At 38.4% G+C, this 17,895-nt stretch overlaps 1 protein-coding gene across 3 annotated transcripts; it reads left to right on the top strand.

Annotated features, from left to right (window-relative positions):
• The first annotated feature begins 810 nt into the window (after positions 1 to 810).
• On the top strand, positions 811 to 17,556 carry syt10 (synaptotagmin X). Of its 3 annotated transcripts, XM_085252119.1 has the most exons (8): positions 811 to 1,269; positions 1,959 to 2,352; positions 7,362 to 7,920; positions 10,647 to 10,767; positions 11,697 to 11,868; positions 12,020 to 12,149; positions 14,562 to 14,664; positions 15,489 to 17,556. In XM_085252119.1, the coding sequence occupies exons 1-7, from the start codon at positions 1,068 to 1,070 to the stop codon at positions 14,631 to 14,633; spliced, it is 1,650 nt and encodes a 549-aa protein (XP_085108245.1). In that variant the 5' UTR covers positions 811 to 1,067; the 3' UTR covers positions 14,634 to 14,664; positions 15,489 to 17,556. The 3 variants fall into 3 exon arrangements, with proteins under 3 accessions (XP_085108245.1, XP_085108246.1, XP_085108244.1); XM_085252120.1 differs by having other exon boundaries at positions 812 to 1,254; positions 14,562 to 17,556; XM_085252118.1 differs by having other exon boundaries at positions 812 to 1,269; positions 14,562 to 17,556.
• The last annotated feature ends 339 nt before the right edge of the window (positions 17,557 to 17,895 follow it).

Below are 17,895 nucleotides of genomic sequence, written 5' to 3'. Positions count from 1 at the left end.
ATTAGAGGAACTGCAACATATGGGACTTCTGCAGCTTCAGTTTTAGGGCAGATGAATGTATGTTTTTATAGAAGAGTCATGTTTTTAATCAAATTCAAGATATACACAGTAACATAAATAAACTGGGATGTTGAGAAGCTAACATGCTCACGTGTCAGTCCACATTTGAGGTAACAGTGAATCATTTTTTAATGGATGATCTAAATTTGCACTTCACATTTGTTAATGGCTAGAAAATTAATGACACATCTTAGATTAATCATCATCATGATGAGTCAATCATTACTTAAGCATTACTGAGTATATGATATTGAATGGTTCATAGAAAATAACAATAACAACAACAACAACAACAACAACAACAATAATAATAATAATAATAATAATAATAACAATAATAATAATAATAATACTGATTAGAATGATTTTACAAGAAATTTAGGTTTTGAAATTAGTCAGTAGTTTAAAAAAAACATCACAGGTCAAGTGATTCTCAGTAAATTGGAATAACCATAAGAACGCAAACTGGCTTTGGTGACACACACTTTCAAAAAATATGAATTTGATGACTGTGCAAATATTCATATAAATATATAACAAAACACAAATTTTCTGTAGGTATGGGGCAGCTTGTATGTAAGCCTATTTTTCTAGCTCTGTGATGCTTTTTGAAAAGTGTTACTTTTCTTTGGCTTTGACTTAGATCTGCTGAATCTTTATAACCACAGACCGAGGGCCACAGGGGATCGGGAAGCCAACATGCGTTGGCCGAAAGGCGGGGACATAGCGAGGTCGTCTGTCCCTCATAGAGAACACTCCAGTCATTACTCGAAAAAGTAATCCCGTTACAAACCCCGACCAACAGGACTGAGTATCAAACCGAAGCGCATCGCTATTGGACGCAGTGAGGGTTGGACTCGAGCACCCCGTTTGCTGTTATTCAAACGCAGGGAGCGCGTGCGGCCAGTCGCTCCTCGTTGCGCGTTGGATATGGATCAGGACTCTGCGCGCTTCCCCACTGTCTCCCGCGGACAGGCTGCACTCTGCGGCGCATAAAAGGTTTCCAAATGAACCGCCGCCCTCCCGGCTCCTCCGGCGTGCAATGGCTTAACCGGAGAGACATGAATGTTCGGACGGATGACAGCGTCACTCTGTGCCAAAGGGCTCTCCAAATCGTTACGGAACTTTGTCTCGCGGGACACGTAGACCGGGAGAAATGTTCGGATATATTCCCCCTTGAGAGCAACATACCAGGTAAAGGACACGCAGGTAAATAGAATAAAGTCATTATTTTATTCTCCCCAATTCCCTTAATTAATCACTTCTTTCTCTAAAGTCATGGCGCCCAGTACTCGCAGAGTTTCGAGGGGGAATGGATGAACTAATCACCAACTAGTTAAAAGTTTATTAGTCCACTATTATCCTTATTTTTACTGCGTTTTTTTAAAAACGAAAAATGTTCTGAAAGTGTCTACCTGTTACGCATCTCAGTCCACACTGAGTGAAACAGCAACAGGTGGGAAACAGAGGACGAAATGATTCTCCTCCCTTCAGCTATGTTTCCTTTGTAAATTTGCAGTCTGTGAAATTTCACTCTAGTGCCAGCTTGATTGAAAATCTGAATTTTTAAGCTGAATTAAGCTTCCTTGCATACTGTTGCACAGCGGGTGCAAACTTTGCTTTTAAATAGAAGCCAGAAGGGGAGATGTGGTGCCAGATGTTTTTCTTTTCGTGCTGTTTTCCTGATGCTGTGTCTCCTCACTAAACTGTGGTTTTATGACCTTTATATGATCTTTCTATATCAAACAGGTGCATTTGCTGCCCCCTCTTTCTTACAGCTTGCTTTCTCTCCCTTTTTCTCCTTCTCCCTTGCATGTTTGTTGGTCATATTTTGTCCTTCGCCTGCTTCTCTCCTCCTTTCTACGTGTCACCTGTCTTTGTCCTTTGGTTGAATGTAGACATCTCTATTAGTCTCCTTGCTGTGGTCGTGGGTTTCTGTGGCCTCGCCCTGTTGGTAGTCTCTCTCTTTGTCTTTTGGAAGCTGTGTTGGCCCATCTGGAGGAGCAAGGCTCTGTCAGCCCACGCTGAAAATGTGCTCCGTGGGGGTTTCCCCGAGGCACCCCCACCCAACTCCCCCCCGGTTACTGAGTTTAAAGTGGCGGAGGTGGAAAAGAAACAGCCGCCTGAAGTGAAGGTGAATGGACGGAGCTCAGTCAAGCTACTGGAGGCAGCCATGAAGATCAGCCAAACGTCTCCAGACATCCCTGCCGAGGTCCAGACAGCTCTGAGGGAGAAGCTCAGCCAGCAGGCTAAAATCCAGAGGCAGACCACCGAGCCAACCTCCTCCTCCAGGTACTGTCACATGAACCAGTCCCTAGTCTGCTTCTGCACTCAGGCCACTTGTGCTTACAACTAAGTGTAGCATATTAAAGATCTCTTTTGTTTTGTCCATCTCCCCACCCATGTTACAAGAAACACATTTAAAAAAACAAAAACTCACATAGAGCACAAACTGTCCTGACAGTTCGTGACAGGGCTGCTGCTGCTGTCCTCGAGGTAGTGTGGCACATGTCAGTGACTGGTTGGTGACCTTGAATAGCTGCTGCTGCTGTTGTACATCACAAAAATGAGATTCTGCAGCATTTCTGACACATCTCCTTGCTGCACTTTGAACCCTATAATCACTTGTACATGTGAGTCAAGCTGCTCTGGTAAAGACCTCAGTCATTAAACAATCAGCTCTTTCTTCTCTTTGTTTTCCAGTACTGTGTTTAAACTAGAAGGTCCATAATTAGCATGGCTGTGGGGTGGGAGCTGTCATGGTGGAAGGTTGGGTTTTTGTCAGACGCACCAGGCAGCTGTGCTCAGTTTCTCGGAGGAAGCTGGTATTGACATGCACTTTGATTTGTTGTTAGGGCTTGTTAATTAAATGATATTGTGGCGTAGGCCTCCATGAATTATACACCCACCAGTTATGCAGATAGGACAGGTTAAAGATTACAAGACCTACCTTCTCAATTCCTCCGCCTACTTTTTTGACAGCAAAAGCTAAAAGAAGCCTAAAGCAAAACTAATGTTTTAGAGTTAATCGTGGCTTAAAAGAAAAGCCTAGCAGCATATACCATAATCAGGTTATAACACCAGAAAAACTAGTAGATATAGTCTTGGAAAACCAGGAAATCTAACTGCTGACATCTGCAAACATGGAAACCCAACAGTCCAAAACTGGGATTTTATTTCAGTGTCACAAAGAAAAGAAACAAATCCTCAGAGCTGAAAAGCTGGAACCAAAAAATAGAAAACAATTTGACATTTGAAACAATGACTAATTATTAAAATTATTCTAAGAATTTATGACTAACTTGGTTCAGCGTCCACAATTAACATTTGCCAAGCACCAAAAGCATTTTTAGTTTGGAGATTCAGTCTTAGAAACCTTCCCTTCATACTGGCAGGTAAATGTTTAAACTAAAATAGTCACATAATAGAAACTCTACAGAGTTTCCACCGTGTTTCGGTGACCTTTACAGACACACTTTTTTCTGTCCTCAGCTGTCGTTGTTAAAATTTGACATCCACATTATGCAAAGACCATCACCAACTCTTCCTCTGATTGACTCTGACCCTGACATTTATGTGTAACTGTGCATCTGTAACCAAGCCAAACAGTGGCAGAGCACAGGTGAAACTTTGTGGAACAAGGGTGGAAATGCAAAACAGAGGGATGAAGTTTAAGTCAATCATATATGTTTCATTTTCAACTATACTCATTAGTAAAGACAATTTTTAAAAACAATTTTCCATATTTTGCTTTGGCCTCTTTGTGTCAAGACAGCACACAGAGTTAAAAACTGAGAAATTGAATTGCAATTCTTCAAATGACCACTAGAGACCCGTTCCCAAAATAACAAAATACACCCTGTTACAGAAATGTTTTCGTCACTGCAAATGCTTTTTCTCCCCCATAACTATACAGAGGGGCGTGAAGGCCCTAGCATGATTAGTGGTCAAAGAAAGAGAAAAAGGTATACTGGGGACAAACAGAGTCAATTCCGCTATATTTGGTGTGCAGTGAAAAATGATCAATATGCTTTTTGTGACATTTTTGTTGGGTTGTTTTCTAATGTGAAATATGTGCCATGGCTCCAAACAGTAGGAAGTTTGTGCCTCAGTTTTCACAAGTGGAATTTTAGTATTGAATGGTACTTAATAAGCCAATAAGTGTACAGTTTATATGTAGCATGCTTCGAGTTAGCTGATAACCTAGCCGTCTACTTTTTATTAGAGATGGCACGATACCACTTTTTTATGTCCGATACCGATACCGATATCATAAATTTGGATATCTGCCGATACCGATATGAATCCGATATAGTGTTTTTTAATCAACAAAACTGTTTTTTTTAAATATCTTGCTGCATTTTGTATAAGTTCATACTCAAGTTTAAAACAACAACTACACTAAAGCTATTCTGTTATACCTGTATGCAAAAAAAAAAAAATTTCATAGTTCAGCAATACTGATCAATCTAATAAACTTAAACCTACACCATCCTCCCTATTCTGGTATTTTAAAGAGTACTTAGCGTAAATATTAAGCAACCTAACTAATAGGGTTCCAACTCCCAGCAACAACAAAAATAAATAAATAAAAAATAGGGAACCACCCCTCACGCTCCACCTCATGATGCTTAATCGACGTAATCAACCTTAATTTGATGCAGTGTGAAAAAAAATGCACAGAAATCAATTATTTTTCAAGAAATATTAAATAGATTCAACATCTTTCTTCAACAAAATTGCAGACTGCACAGATGGTACCTTCCCAAAGGAAAAAGTACTATAGCTTACTAGGGTATATATATTAGACTTAATAGTCACTATATACAGTAGTTGACTTCTATTCATTTTACATCAAATTAAAACTTTGGGTGTCAGATAATTATTTATTAAAAGCTAGACATTTTAAATGAGAATAAGAAAGAAAAGTATGTCTTTGTGCCCCCTTTTCCCTGTTAATGCCCTATCGGCCCCCCTGGCTAAACTTTGCTAGATCCGCCCCTGCACAGTTACCAGCCGTCAGCTACGTAGAAAAAGATCTCCGAGTAGAAAGTAATATTAAATAAATTCTAACAACAGCTGATCAAACTTAAACGTGCTGCTGTTGTTCAGCCGCTGGTTTCCTCTTTCTGGTGCAAAGTGGGCCAAAAACAAACCAGAGAGACGGACTCGCGACAGAAAAGCCGATCAGCTGATCATTAAGCAGTTTCATGATTGAAGTAGCAGCAAGAAGAGGCAGTCGCTTGTTAAGCTTAAGGCAGGAATGCTTTACAAACATTCAGAGATGGACTTACACACTTGCTTTACTTCTCTCGGGGATAACTTTGTCGGAGATGAAATGCCGGGTTGCTAGCAAAGCTCCAAATGCTATCCAGACCACCGACAGGTCCCGCATGCCACAGCCGCTCTATCACGTGATGCATACTGCTCCGACGTGCTAACGTTCTGAGGTGAGTTACGGCGTGTTGCAAGTTTTGTGAGGTGCTTTCGTGATATTTAATGGATCGGATTACATTTTTTATTTTTCTCCGATATCCGATCCAGTAATTTAGGTCAGTATCGGACCGATACCGATACGTAATATCGGATCGGTCCATCTCTACTTTTTATAAGTTCACTTCTGGCTTCAAAGAAACAAAATGATGGTAGCCAAAATTCTAACTGACATTATAGTGTTTGGTTTCTAGACAACTAATGAGACACAAAATATAACTTTTATCTATTGTGTGACAAACCATACACTGCAAAAGTTTGGAGTCCGAAGGTTGTTAAACTTTTTCAGGGTATTGTAGATGTTTGTAACTTTAACACTTAGGAAAACAGAGAAAGAGGAAGACAAAGGAAGATGTCAATAAGCCCATATGGATTGAGTGTGTGTTGGGGGATTCAAAGAGAGATAAAGGTTGACAATACACAAAAATCATAAAGGAGAAAACAAATCTTGCTAATCAATGTTCAGTTGGTAAATCAGGCACACTTTCCTTTTCCTCTGAGATTTGTGCTGGCGATGTTCCCCCTCTGTGCTGTTTACAATATTTCAGTGTAGTATTTAATCTTCAGCTGTGCTTCCTGTGCCACGGTTGTCAGGCTGCTGTGATTGTCTTACGGTCAGAAAGGAGGAGGGCCAGTTGCTAGGTGACAAGATCGGCGAGTCAAAGACAGACGTGGTTTTCTCAAAAGATGTCAACTTCACTGAAATTTGCAGCATTCAGGTAATTGGAATGAGGGCTCAAATCTGAGTGCTGGAGATGTGTTTTCATTTCCCCAAACCAACGCCAGTAGTGGCAAAAATCAATTTGTCACTTTGATCACTGGTGATTTAATATCACCTGTTACCATATGGATGATAAAACCAGCTATTTTCAGCTAGGGAGTTTGCTGGGATTTAAAATATGCAATATAGGGCGCTGCTTTATAGGCTGAGAGCGCCTGGCCTGGGTTCAAGTCTGACCTGCGGCCCTTTGCCACATGCCTTCCTCTCGCTCTGCCCCCGCTTTCCTGTCCTTTCCTCACTGTGTCTGTCAAATAAAGCTGGAAAAACTGATCATCTGTCTAAAACAAGCCCCCTTTAAGCAAACCTCTGATTGGCTGCTCCTCATATACAAAACAAAATTTAAACTGCAGGTGGGTGGGGCTTCTGCTCCAGAGCAAGACCGGGTCACAGACTTGATATGAGCATCAAAAGATGCTAGCACATGAGTCATACATGGAAAGCCATAACCAAGTCGCTGAACATCTGTGCCGAGTATGGCCTAGAAGTATCAAGCGCAACGCCCCCAGGGTAGTTTGAAAATGGCCAAGCTAAGATCCAGTCACCAGACAAACTGGTGACTGTGGCGGCCCTCTACTGTGTCCGCTACCAACCAGACACAGTAACGGTTGACAAGCAGAGGAAGCAATATAAACACGAGTAACACAAGAAGCTTGAGAATACCAAGGGTTGAAAGAGGAGGTAGAGAAGATGAGGAGCTCGAAGGATAAAGACCGCCCACAGGGGGATTTAAAAAAACAAAGCATATATATCTCTGGACAATATTTAGACTATCGCCATTTTGGTTCCTAGTTAATTATGCACTATTGTGAGCATCTGGTGGTAGTTTATTAAACATTTAAAGGTTTCTACACTAGATATTGTTTTTAGACTTTTTCCTGAATAGTAATAAAAACAATAACCAGCTTTTATTTGTGTGGTATTTTGCTCTGATAAACCTTTTGTTCAATAAAAAAGCTGCTCTTCCATGACGCCAAACACACGACAAATGAGACATTTACCTGATGCTCTGTGATGCTCCTTTCAACAGGCACAATTCATTCAGGCGCCACCTGCCTCGTCAGAAGAATGTCACCAGTGTTGACTTCACCATGGACACAGTGCCTCTCCGCCAGTCCTCTACTGTCAGCATTGGAAGAATAAAACCTGAACTCTACAAGCAGAAGTCTGTGGACTCAGAAGAGGCCAAAGAGCCCGTGGAGACTTGTGGAAAGCTAAGCTTTTCGCTTCGTTACGACTACGAGGAGCAGGCTTTGGTGGTGAGGATCCTGAAAGCTTTGGATCTGCCTGCCAAAGACTTCACAGGCACCTCTGACCCATATGTGAAGATCTACTTGCTACCCGAGAGAAAGAAGAAGTTCCAGACTCGAGTTCATCGCAAGAATCTAAACCCCACATTTGACGAGACCTTCTGTTTCCCCGTAGTATACGATGAGCTTTGCAACCGCAAGCTCCATTTCAGCGTCTACGACTTTGACCGATTCACCAGCCACGATATGATTGGGGAGGTGGTTGTGGACAACCTCTTTGAACTCTCTGATCTTTCCAGGGAGGCGGTTGTTTGGAAGGATATTCATGCAGCAACCACAGTGAGTTGGTGTTCACACTAAGACACTGCCAAATCCTCGCATATGTGTATGTTGTTGCTATTTAAGAAATGTTGCACCAGGCCTCTATGCTGTTACCGTGGTAGTAGTGAATGGGATTTTATACTGTTGTCAGAAATGTCTAATCAAAAAATATTATGGCAGGTGCAATGCATTGCATAATTCAAATGCTTTGGGAAATGGATTTCAACAGCCAAACACCCACACAGCATTTTCCAGAAAATGCTGGGTATTCTGCAGATGTAATTATAGAAACAGAGTAAAAAATATCCAAGACCACATTTATGCAGTGACTAAAACTCTACAGGTAAACAAAAAGGGTTTGCAGGCTTTGCAGCATACTGCAGATAGCCTGTCCTCATATGAACTCTTTTCTAAAGATTTGTGGTTATTTAGCCCCCGAATGCATTTACTCCAGCATAACCACTTATCACAATTTGCTCAAGAGGCTGGGCTTTATTAATGAATGTGTTCCTGGTGAGAAACACTGAGCCTTTGCTTTCAGGTTCACTTTAGTGTCTGTGGGCTAAATTAGCAGCAACAGAAGAACAATAAATTTTGTTTTGCATAAAGAATTGTTTAACTGGCTATTCTCTCGCTTCCTTAATATATTATAATTTTTATATTGATGCTTTCTAAAAGCACAGGCATTAAGAGCTGATAAAATTTGTTTACTTAAAACCACATTTGTTGCATCAATTAAATTTTACCCTTACCTATGAGAACTGCATGGAGACTGTGCAAGAGAAAACTGCAGTCGGGTGTGATTTCAGTGCTCATTACATTCAACTCCAGAGGAATGCTACACTATCATAGACTCATAAGACATCACTTTAAAATAAACGGACTAATGTAACTCTATAGACAACTTCATATAGAGTTTGGTAATATAAATGGCATGGAGAAAGTTTATATTTATATTTTTCCTCCTGTGCACATCTCATCATAGTCACTTGGATTGTGGGATTTCTTTTTTTATATTCCTATTTCTGTGTTGACACAACCAAAGGCAGCTTGGTAACTTTGGACCTGTACTAATCTTAAGGTATTTATCTGACAATTTTTATGGCACAAGTAGTATTTATAAACATGTGTGGTTATAAGGTATTGTCTAACTTCAACTCCCTTCCTATTGGTTTCTCTTAACTTTTCTGCAAGCACTTGCCAACTGTTCTCCAACCGGTGCACAAACTGTGAAAAGTGCAGCTTGCTGAAACCAAAACATATGGGAAAACATAGGTGAAATGTTTACTTTCACAATTTCACTACAACTTGGAGAGTAGTTGCTGAGCGTTCGCAGATGAGTTTATCATGTAAACTATGGGCAGCTGCAACGCCTCGCTAACAACCATAGCAATCTCAGTGAGGTTTTGAGTGTAGCACCTTATACCTCTTTGTGATCAATCTTGGGGAACACACGTTTCCCCTTATTTCAAGATGTTTACAGACCAGTCTGTAGGTCTGTGTGAGAGAGGCTTACAATAATTGAACATTCAAGCCAAACTCCAATGTTAATTCAATAGTAAGATGTAGCGTACGGGATTTCACTGGCTATAAATGTGTAGTTGCAGAGAGTTGTCTAGATTACACAATTAACAACTATGATGTTAAATTTCAGCAGAAAAAACAGTCTACACTTCTCTTTTTAGTAGTTATAGATAATGTCATTAACAATTACCAATGTAACCTAATTCATTGTGTAAACTATGACAGAATAAACAAACAAACTTAATTTTAAGAACCTCTACAAACTAACAATTAAATGAGCTGCAAAATCATGTTCTTACGTTTTGAAATCGCAACATACGCTATTGGTATTCGTTTTGCTAGCAAACAAATTGAGCCAACAACAAACTCAACTACAATGAATCAAATAATATTGCATATACAATAGTGATTTAAAAAACATGCTAACAGGTCTATAAAGCCATAATGATAAGATCATTTAGATGTTTAGCAGCTATACATTTTGCAGTCTTGATTATCTTAGTTTATGCTAGTATGCTAACATTTGCTAAATAAACTGTATTGTTTATTACCAACAACAGTTGACAGATTTGTGAATGACTTTCATTTCATTGATACTTGGTCATAAACCGAAGTTTCTGAATAATTGAAATATTGGCCTGATGATGATGATGAAGTCTAATACAAAGAAGATGTTATAATTTTGATCTTGTGGTTTCTCAAGTCATTGCAAAACATGATAGTTTAATGCGTCTATCTGTTTAAAAAAGATACTTTCCCATCAATTACCAATAAAAAAGTTCATTCTAACGATTAATATAGTGACATATCACGCTATGTATGATTTAACCTCTCCTGGCTATGATTGCCTGTATTACAACCACCAAAGTATTGTTGAGATGGTTTTCTTAGGACTGTTACCAAAGCCTGGAAACCATACATTAGTACTATTTACTACTAGATTAATGATTTACGGTTATTGGATGAAGAAACAGTAACAAATCTGAACAGTTAATTGTTAGTTAAGTTTACCGCCATAAAGAATTGAAGGACTGAGATAAATGTCAAATAGCCTGCAGAGCCATGCTAATTAAACTCTCACTATCAGCTCAATGCATATGACCTCTTTTAAAAACTGACCTGTTTGCTCCTTTGCTTTGGCATTTTGATTCACAGAATGTGGCAAATCATTTAAATTTGGTTCAATACATTCTGCTCTCTTTTCTTTTTATGCCCTCCAGGAGAGTATCGATTTGGGAGAGATCATGTACTCGTTGTGCTACCTCCCCACAGCAGGGAGAATGACCCTAACAGTCATCAAATGCAGAAACCTCAAAGCCATGGACATCACAGGCTCCTCAGGTAATCAAATAGCAAAATAGTCTTCACATCAAAAGCAAAACTTAGGAATTAATTAAATATAGTTAAGCTGAGAGAGCAAAAAGAAATAGGGACGATATATATCCTTTATTTTTCCAGGTAAAAGTCTCTTTTATAAAATATTCTGAGAACATAGGACACATTGGTTGTGGTTTTTAGAAATAGAGTCACACACATAAGAAGAAACTAGCCCAAGCAGTGATTTATTTGCAAAAACCAATCCACGGGAAGGTCTGGGATATACAGAGCCGGTCACTTAGCAGCAGCATACAGAAGAGAGTGATGTACAAGTTTTCCAAGGTCTGTAATAAATGTAAAGAACAATGATAAATGGCATCCAGCCTCTTTAAGTATTAGCCAGGTGTGTTCATAATGAGAAGTTCCCCTGTAGGTCGCCTGACTTAGAGCACAATAAAAAATGCATTCCTGAAAAGAAACCTAATTAATTTATTTTTTATCTTGGACACAGGATTTTCAATATAAAGTTTAAATGAGAAAATTCTGATCGATAATGATACCTGAATACAAGTTTCAGCCCTTTGATTATTTATGAATAAAATGAACTTAGATTTGTCTGCATTTAACAGAAACTTATGTAAAGTTAAATGATACTAAGCATCATAATAGGCAAACTACTGAAATCTGAGGGTTTTTACAACTGAAAAACACAAACAACAGCAGATTGTATCATCTGCATAAAAATGGGAGGAGGCATTTGATAAATCATTGACAGAGAAGAGTAGTGGGCCCAATATGGAGCCCCGAGGAGCACCGAGGGATGCCAGGAGAAAAACCAGAAAGGCAAAAACAATGCACAAGAAACTGAAACAAAGAGGCTAATGAAGTTTAATGTCAGAAGCCATGAAAGCTTTTGACACAATTGCAAATTATTTCATATATTTGTCTCTCAGATCCATATGTGAAGGTCTACTTGATGTGTGATGGACGGAGGTTAAAGAAACGAAAAACAACAATTAAGAAAAGCACACTTAATCCGGTGTACAACGAGGCTATCATCTTCGATATTCCCCCGGAGAATGTGGAACAAGTCAGTCTGTCCATCATGGTCATGGATTATGATCGGTGAGTTAAATACTCACTAAATACTGTTTATGTTCACATGCTTACATTAAAACGATAAAGTGAGCAGAGTAGAAGTAGATCAAAACATATTTTTAATTTAGTCATGATCCAAAGCACATGTGTGTCAATGTGTGTGTTTTATGACTACCAGTGTTGGACACAATGAGGTGATTGGCGTGTGTCGTACGGGGCCAGATGCTGAAGGGCTCGGACGAGATCACTGGAACGAAATGTTGGCTTATCCACGGAAGCCCATCACGCACTGGCATGCACTAGGAGAGGTACAAGCATGTTCTTTTCCTTACTAGTCTTACAGAGCCCGATTAAAACTTCTGAATGTGAGACTGAACTGTATAGGTGTTATGGCTTGCAAAGCAAAGAAACCACACAGTAGACTGTCACATTTTCTAAATGTCAATCTATTCCATCTCTACGGGGAGCACATTAGTTATGTCTTTTTATTTTTATTTTATATTAGTTCAATTGAATCTTTCCAACATTGTGAAACTATGAAATCATCCGGAACGTGTAATTGTTGCTTCCCAATTTAGGGTTTACTTTTCTGATTAATTTCCAAAGTTTTAGGGAGCCTAGACGCAGCTGCAATGTTAATGAGCAGCTGTTTTCTCTTAAATTACTAATACTGCAGATTGAAAGTGCCCTCTTTGATATCTGCAAGGAAAAAGGGTTCTTATTGCATGGGGACATATGCATCCAGGGGAAAAGGGATTGTAAACAAATACATTTTGTCTTAAAATTAGTCTCCTGTCTGTAAATCAAACAAACAAACAAAAAAACATAAAGAACAACCTTGAAGGGATTTTGAAAAGTTTATTAGCTATTTTTCCCAAAATCTCATTGAGACGCTTAACATTTATTTCTTTGCAATACTAAGGCACCAAATTTGTTTTCTAAGGGAAAACAGATGGCTTCACTTCATGAAAGCTGGTCTCCAAACCATTGTTACTTACATGTTGCATGTGTTCATTTAAGTCATGCAGCAAAAGGCGCATGTAGTCCTTTTAATGGGGCCTGTTTTTCAGATAAGGAGTAGCTAATCCTGTACTCATAGAGAAGTTGTCAGTTTTATAGACTGGAAGGCTTTTTTTCCTTTTTACAGAGGACAGCTGTTTCACTACAGTAAATTAATATTTTACATGTTATCAATTCTTTCCCTCTTTTGTCACACCCACTCCCCACCTGGAGAATAGGAAAACACAGGTGATTACCTATTTTCAGTGGTAAACCTACATTATGATTTGGTGAAAGCTGTGATCATAGGCAAAATATATGCATTATCTAGAAAGGACCTTTCTACAGGTGGTAGTTTGCACAAGCAACAAAGCAAGCAGATTTTACAATCAAGAAAATAAGAAAACTAAAGGTTAAATAACCATTTAAACAGAGAAATACAAGTGGATTAATAACATTTTGTAACTTCAGGAAAGGCTCTTAAATAATGGAGGAAGGTATTTAAAAGAGGTCACTGACTCAACTGACCTGGTTTTCTCAGGCAGCTTGTTCCATTGTCCTGAGACTCTTACTGCGAAAGCTCTGCCACCTCGAGTTTTCGGCTCTCTATATATAGAGATATATATATATATAAAACATACTGAAGGTTAAAACAGGTGTGATGTGGTCACTTCTCTAGGTTCTTGTTAAAACGTCTGGTAGCTGGGCTTTGGACAGTCTGATAAATTGATTTTTTTGTCAAAGCAGGGAAGAGGCTGTTGAAATGTTGAAATAGTCGAGGTCTGAGGAGTCACGAGTTGTGGGAAAGCTTGAAAGGATCATGTGTCAAAGCAAAAAATGGATACACAAGACTGATGTACAGTTGAGTCTATAAATATTTGGAAGGTGAAAGAGTTTTTGTATTTCCACTGTACGCCAACTATTGAAGTGCAGGCTTTCAGCTTTAATTTAAGGGGTTTAAGAGAAGTATTCCATTAATTACAGAAATACTAAGTGTGCCATTTTCAGAGGCTAAGAAATAAATTAGAATTATTTCCATGGCTTGGAAAAGCTAAAAGCAACCAACACCTAACCAAGTCAAGAACATTCTAAAGGATGTCATGATCAAAGTCTACAGTCGAGAGAATCCTTCATAAATGAAAATACTGAGAGTTTGTGACAAGATCAAAATCATTAGTTACACTCACGATGACGATAAAGGAACGATCCTTACATTTAAAATAATTTTTTTTACTGGCCAGATTCATTTTGAGCTTCTAAAAATTAGGAATTATGTATAAAAAAGGCTTTAAATCCTTCATAGTTTATGTTATTTTGGAAAACCCCTTCAGGTTAAGCTGGAAGTCTGAACATCTTGGCAGCATTTCAGTCCAAATTATAAAAAATATATTTATTGTGCAAATTCTTATGGACTTCACTGTAGCCATTGAGCACCCAGTATTTTCTTTAGTAATTGCATCTTGAATTATCACATCACAATCAAGTAGCAATATGTGACTAAATTGATTCTTTACATTTCTATTTAATTTGGGATATAATCCGACATACCCTATATGTAACAAGACAAGGGAAATGATATACACTGCTTAAGGTCCAGTTGCTCCAAAATAGATTTGCCTATGATCACAGTGTATTTGTAGGACTAGAGAAAATACCTGCTTACCAGGGAAAGACTGGATAGCTCTTTAATGTTGCTTGTTTTGTGATGCTTTACCTTTCAGTGGCCTGGAAGAGCAGCAAGCTTTGAGAGTCAAGGTTCATGTCCTTCACCCAAACCTCCACATACACCCTGATGATCACAGGTGGAGTGCCAGCATCACCTCTGTAAGAAACCAGATGTTTGTTTGCCGACAAGCTATGTTGCCTATCACCCTTTTGAGCGGATTGAATTCATGTTTCTATGTTTGTACTGAAATTCATTCATTTGAATGCAAGTTCTTCAAGTGCTCTACAGAGATGGCTATGCACAGCACTCACAGTCATTCAAAGTTTGTTTTTCATACGTGTGCTTTGGAAACGTATTTGACTAACATTTACACAGACCACATGAATGGTAGGCCTCACTGCAACAAGTTGTGGTGGTTAACTTGCAGCGTTATCAGTTTTTTTTCAGTACCAGAGCAACATTTTTTCAGCCCTCAAGCTCTTTAGTGCGTTACCATTTTAGTTTGAAATGGCACAAAGTTTAAGGGCTATGCTGCTCAGTACCACAAAAATATTTACTTGATGAAAAACACTTGATGAATCAAGCGAGTCATGCTCTAGGTTTTATTTGGGAATGCAGGTAACTGAGCCTCTGCAAGGGCTGAGAAATCTCAGTAAATATATCAGTCACAGCTGTCACAGATGTGTAAAACAGAATAGCCATCACTCTGCAGGACTCTCATATTTGGAGAAACAGTAGCTGGTTCATGTAGCATATGTACAGAAAGATCAAATTAAAGTGTGTCTAAATGAACTTCAGACTAAATTGGTTTCTTAAAATTGGCCACAATGAAATGACAAATTCATCTTTATTTTTGTACACACAGAACAACCTTATTTCATAACTGCAAACACAAGCAGCAGTATTATTTAGAAACAATTAAACTTACCCTCTAATTAGTCCAGTAACACTGATATTGAAACTCCCACGTTCATTATTGTAGGGTGTTCACTTCAGAACGCATGGAGATGACCGCTGTCGTGGACTGTGAGATTTGGCAGTTCGTTCCCACTTGAATGTTCATTTTCACGCAACCACAGGCAGGTTTTGTAAACACATCTGTTTGTCCTCTGTGTAAACTTTTGATGTGCAACATTAAAAATAAAACTGTTGTTCTTTTTAAACATACATAATGAAGCATAGTGAACAGAATAAAAAAGTAGTGACATCTTAGGTTTCTTACATTAACAGTAATAATTAGGCAAATTAACCTGTACTGGAGTACAAGAATAATGCCACGTCGTCTCCATATATCATTAATTTATAAGGTTGCTAAATTTTTCTTTGGGAGACGGAGCTTTAGCTGCAATCTTTTAGCATTTGATTGCGCTTTTAGGATCCCTGCATTATATTGACATTTTAAATCGAGTCAGTGGGAAACATTAAAGAGTTAGTATTTTAAATACTCAGATAGCTAGCATAGTTAATAAGCTAGCTGCAGCCGCTAATAGTATAAAAGATCAACATAGCTGCTGTGAAGCCTCGAGGTTCACAGTGTTACACAGTCGCTGAGATTGCCGTGGCATTAGCCAAGGAGCATACCCTGGTTAACCTGCCTTTTTAATTAATAATTTACCAAACTATAATTTACCAAATGAACTTCATGTTTTATTCACTAAAGCTTGAAACTAGTTACTGGTCAATCAATTGAGAAGGGCTCAGCTTAAAGCCACTACTGCTCATCAAAAGAAAAGACTAGATGCATTTTGGCCATGTCCGTGTTTGGGTCGGACCAAGGACACACGAGGTGATGTTTCCCTCCCGACCCCAATCTGGGTAAGTGTCAGAGGATGGATATGAAACCTGAAAAATAGTTCTGAGACTTAGAATAACCATAAATGACAAATACAATTCTAAATCCCATTTATGGGTCGGATTGTTTGGTTAAGGTCATTCTAAACCAGATTACCTACCCCTGCTGAAACAATTTTAGCAATTTTAAAACAATGCATGTTTAAAGCAGCTGCACCTTGGCTGAACTTGTCAGAGAAACGAGGCCACTGTGGAGCTGCCTTGGCCTTACTTCTACATTCATGGTTTATACTGTCTACGGCTCCAGCTGATAAAGTCTGTAGCTGTGTCTGCTGGTGGCAGCTGTGTTTCAGGTGATAAGAAAAAAGAAAATCTTGTAAATTTAAATGGCTTGACAGGTATAATAGTCAGCAAGGAGTAGGTGTTATTGAACAGTTAATTTAATTTTAAAAAGCGCAGAAGATTAATACAAACAGTGGCTAACACACACACACACACACACTCAAATATTTCCATATATTATGAATATTTTTACAATATTTTATATTTTTAAGCCACATGAAATAAACCATCATCTCAGATTTTCCTGTGAGTAATAACTAATAAGAACCCAACATAGCAAATAGAAAAAGGCTATGTACTGTTATCTTACTTGCAAATGCAGTTAATGATGCTCTTTTCCCCTTGCTCTGTCCTCTGTGTTAAAAAAAAAAGAGAATATTTTTACTTGTAGCATGCCTCTCACCACTACAAAAAAATTAAGCACTTATCGGGGGAAATGCGAATATGTCAGAGTATTTCAGATTAAAAAGTTTGTGTTTACAGTTGTATATATCCATACTTGTCAATGGCACTTTTGTTTGTATATATTGAAAAGTGAATTCTAAAAAGCTGTCGTAAACTTATGGAAATAGAGACATCACAATGTATTTCTATTGTTTGGTGATACTTTGAAGCGCTCCGACCTGTAAACGAGTGCAATTTCGACACGTTCTGTAATAGTTGTGAACAATTAGTCAAACTGGAGACCCAGTGAAGCCAATTCTACCTTACCGAGTTATTCTATGTTTAGGACCTTAGAGCTTTGAGCTGTAATTGTTTGAGTATATATGGACCGAGAACAACTTCGACTACTGTCATGATGTGTACAGTTTGTGATAACTTTTGTAACAATTTAAAGTAAATATTTGGGATATAATTTATTGTATCTGTTTCATATGTATTTTAAACACATAAATAAAAAAAATATCAGTAAATAACAGTATGTCTCACTCTGTCTGGGCAGGAATTATATTAGTCTTCTAGTGGCTAAAGAAATCAAAGTATATAAAAGGTGTCTAAAGTAAAAGGGGGCATTCATAAAAACCATACTTGATTTAAATTTGGAAAATCCCGATGTGCACTGTGCTCCTTGATCTTTAAGTAACCAGAATGTGCTACAGAGAGGCATGCATATATAGCAAAAGTACTGGAGAGATGCACAAGGAAACAACCTTGAAGGGGATAGTGACCAAAGTGAAATCAGGTAGATTTCTTTTTTTATAATCATAGTTTTTTGTGTGTGTGTGAGAAAATAAAGTTTTAAGAGGACTTTTTAA

Source organism: Mchenga conophoros, linkage group LG17 (assembly GCF_057382185.1).
Source record: "Mchenga conophoros isolate Kocher_MC1m ecotype Shallow Benthic linkage group LG17, M_conophoros_male_GT1.1, whole genome shotgun sequence".
NCBI lineage: Eukaryota > Metazoa > Chordata > Actinopteri > Cichliformes > Cichlidae > Mchenga > Mchenga conophoros.
This window is presented reverse-complemented; position numbering and strand designations above follow the sequence as displayed.